At 33.1% G+C, this 3,566-nt stretch overlaps 3 protein-coding genes across 3 annotated transcripts; 2 read left to right on the top strand and 1 right to left on the bottom strand.

The window, feature by feature from the left end:
- Positions 1-15: 15 nt before the first annotated feature.
- On the top strand, positions 16-1,815 carry WICANDRAFT_61627 (fungal specific transcription factor domain-containing protein; the record flags this gene model as incomplete). The annotated part of the gene is made up of 1 exon (XM_019183219.1): positions 16-1,815. A coding segment is annotated over one exon (1,800 nt), but the record flags the coding sequence as incomplete, so codon positions are not given.
- A 316-nt stretch (positions 1,816-2,131) lies between these two features.
- Positions 2,132-3,016, top strand: WICANDRAFT_83303 (flavin reductase family protein; the record flags this gene model as incomplete). Its single annotated transcript, XM_019185520.1, has 1 exon — positions 2,132-3,016. The coding sequence occupies one exon, from the start codon at positions 2,132-2,134 to the stop codon at positions 3,014-3,016; it is 885 nt and encodes a 294-aa protein (XP_019040267.1).
- Positions 3,017-3,188: 172 nt separating this feature from the next.
- Positions 3,189-3,524, bottom strand: WICANDRAFT_61625 (transcription activator GCR1-like domain-containing protein; the record flags this gene model as incomplete). The annotated part of the gene is made up of 1 exon (XM_019183218.1): positions 3,189-3,524. A coding segment is annotated over one exon (336 nt), but the record flags the coding sequence as incomplete, so codon positions are not given.
- Between the last annotated feature and the right edge of the window lie 42 nt (positions 3,525-3,566).

Raw genomic sequence — 3,566 nt, 5'->3', positions numbered from 1 at the left:
CCTATGGTTAATAGATTTGCTATTGTTAGATATACACATAAATCCAACGTCAAAGATCCAAACATTGATGGGAATTTCATTGGTTTGATCTGGGCTATTTTAGCATTAGGTCAATTTAAATTCAATGGTTTTATAAATGAAGAAAGTAAAATATTGAGTTTAAATTGTGCTAGAAACTCAGTTATTGCATTAGAAACAACAACAACTTCCACTATTGAGACTATTCAATCAATGCTATTATTAGGTTTATTTTACTATGAGATTGGTGAATGGGATTCAGCATGGGTTTTAACTTCAAGTGCTTCAAGAATGGCTGTCGATACAAGATTGATGATTAATAACAATCAAAAATTGATGGAACATGAGATTAAATTGAGAGAAAGAACTTGGAGTGGTGTTTATTTGTTGAATTTGCTTTTGAGTTTAAGATTAGGGAGATCTCCTGTTGTTAGAAAAGCTGATTATCCAATTCCAAAGATTTCTGAAGATGATTGGGAAGAATGGGATGGTTGGACTGAATTTCAAATTGAAAATTATGAGAACCTAACTTTGGCTAACAAGAAACCATTAAAGTTAGAAAGTGCAAGATGTTTAAGTGTTCATAATAAGTTATTAGAACTGGCATCCTTATTGAATCTGATTGTTACAAGTTATATTGAATATAATGAGAATCTTGATCAAACAGGGTTTTATAAAAATGATCATCATAGATTGTTAAATACAAATCCTGAAGTTTTCACATTTGGTACTTATACCATCAATCCAAATGAAACAATTGCCGTTTCTGCTATTGAAGATGAATTACTTGAATGGTTTAAATCATTACCCCCACATTGTCAAATAAATGATGACACATCAGATGAAGAGGAAAATGGGAAGATTCCACACTTTGTTGCTTTGATTCATTTATTTTATCATTTGAGTTGGGGTTTATTAGCTCTCAAAGTTTTGGATATCAAACATATTGATGCAAGTGACACAATCAAAGTATTAAACCATCTAAATGTTAATGTTCATTTTGCGAAATCTTTGAAGAGTATTATTGAAATTTTGCAAAGATTTAATGTGAAAAGTTTGGTTCTCTCAATTCCTTATATTGATTATTTCCTTAGTGTTCCTTTCAAGCTGAATGATGTTTTGGACAAAGATTATGCTAGTGAAATCATGGATATCTTGCAACAAGCTAGTACAATTTCCCCTAGTTGCTTAGTGACTTATAACATTCTGAAGATAATGCAACAACAAGACCAAAATAAGAGATCATTAATGGCAACTTATAAAGAACAACAGCAATCACATCATCAACCAATTCCAGCGGAAACACTAGCTCAAGGTACTTCAGATTCGGAACTTTTGAATAGTTTCAAACAAGCTAGTGGGATGAACTCATTGAAGCATACACCCACACCAGACTTGCAACAAAGATCATATTTTGCAAGACCACAATCCACCAGCTTTAAACCAATCTCTAGTTTCAATTCACCAAATCCATCAGGAACAACAGCAACATCTACAGATCCATCAACAATGATAAATGATTTAGATAGTTTTTTGATAGATATTGGACCATCAAACAAGGGTGAAAACAAGATGAAACAGTTTATAAAGAACCTGGGATATGTTGGTAATTCGAAATCATCGATTTATGATCATGTTACAACACCTCAAATTGCATCATCATCATCAACAGGAGCAATGGGCACAATGGGTACTGCATTAAATGAAAATTTAGCATTCACACCTGGTGAGATTGAAAGTATTGGACTTCATGAGTACTTGGAGCATATGGCAGCATCAAATAGTAAAAAGAGGTAGATTTAATGTACATTTTGTATTGTATTTATTTCACTTGTAGTGTTCTAGAGACCTCTCGGCCGAGTCGTGAACTCTGGATTTTTGTTAGGGGGGTTAAATCTTTAACCATGGGCACCACAAAGTAATAAACTACGCAATTTTTGATATAACCACAAAACAATGAAAAATGGGAAAATATTTAAGAATTGATTCAAATCTGATATTTAAACAGTATTGGATCCTTGAAACGTCATAAACACTCATTATAGAGGGCATGCCGATAAGGTCAATTGCCAAAGCACAAAGAAGAAGAATCATCCCATCAAGTTTTATTAGTATGACACATAACTCATCAAATGAAGAACCAAAAAGATTTGGTTTAGAAAACCAAGTGAAAAGAAATCCTCATAAAGATTTTGGGAAAGTTGAAGCATCAAGAGAGCCTTTTGAAACAGATGTTGTATGGCATTACACCAAAATTCCAAAAACTGATTGGGTTCCTGGTACTGGGGCAAATGATAATGAATGGTCCAAATATGAAAAAATTTCAATAGATCCATTCGGTGAAGATCGTAATCCTGTTGATAACTATAAATTGTTAATCTCAGCTGTTGTGCCTAGACCTATTGGTTTTGCATCAAGTGTTTCTGCTAAAGGGGAAAGAAATTTAGCACCTTTTAGTTATTTCACAATGGTTAATCATGATCCACCAATTTTTGTTATTGGATTTTCTGGAGGTAGAGGTAATCCAAAGGATACTTGTAAGAATGTTTTAGAAACTGGTGAAGTCACTATAAATATTATTAGTGAATGGTTTGTTGAAGCTGCAAATTTCTGTTCAACCAATTCTCCACATGGTGTTGATGAATGGAAGTTGAGTGGATTGACTCCAGTTAAATCAAATGTTGTGAAGCCTGAACATGTTAAAGAAAGTGCATTTTCCATTGAAGGGAAATTGATTCATAGTCATGAATGGAAGTCAAAGAAAGATCCATCTAGAGCCACTGGTACGTTATGTATAATAGAGGGTGTTCAATTTCATGCAAGAGAAGATGTTATCAATGATGACTTGAATATTTTGGATATGGCTAAATTGAAACCTGTGAGTAGATTAGGTGGTATAACATATGCAAGAACAACCCAAGGTTTCGAAAAACCAAGACCAGATTACACCAAAGATGTTCAAGAGAAACCAGAAGTTAAGAAGTTAATAGAAGAGTAAGACTACATTGGAATTATACAACAAATTAACAATGTTAAATAGTAAAACAACAAATAAAAACGGAAAAGAATTCCCAACAGAATGGAAGTGAAAAAATAGGTGTAACAAATAACAAAACACCTCAACTTAGTAGTACACTAATATACAATTTGAGTTTCAAAATAGTAGTAATTCAACGCTTTCTCTTCAAGTGCTCTGGAATATGATGGAATAACCAGTACATTGTTTCTCTTCCGCCATTTTCTCTATTTCTTAAATTTTCCAGCTCATTGACAACACGTTCCTTAGCTAAAGCTTCATTACCACCCATTTCAGCAGCATACATCTGTGTACCAATTTCAACAGCAGTAACAACTCTAAAACGTCTACTAAATGTTTTTGACAAGTTTTTATTGCCCTTTCTCCATCTTTTTTGACTTTCTTCTAAATATTTCAGAGATGGTTGACCTTGATATCCATAATAATACTCATCCAAAACTTCTTGAACAGATTTTGGATTTGGATTAAGCTTATGAAAATTGTTTTCATCAATTAATCCATCATCGTCCTC

The sequence above is a fragment of the Wickerhamomyces anomalus genome, assembly GCF_001661255.1.
Source record: "Wickerhamomyces anomalus NRRL Y-366-8 unplaced genomic scaffold WICANscaffold_2, whole genome shotgun sequence".
Classification (NCBI taxonomy): Eukaryota; Fungi; Ascomycota; class Saccharomycetes; order Phaffomycetales; family Wickerhamomycetaceae; genus Hansenula; species Hansenula anomala.
Note: the sequence above shows the minus strand (reverse complement) of the source record. Positions and strands in the feature narration are given on the sequence as shown.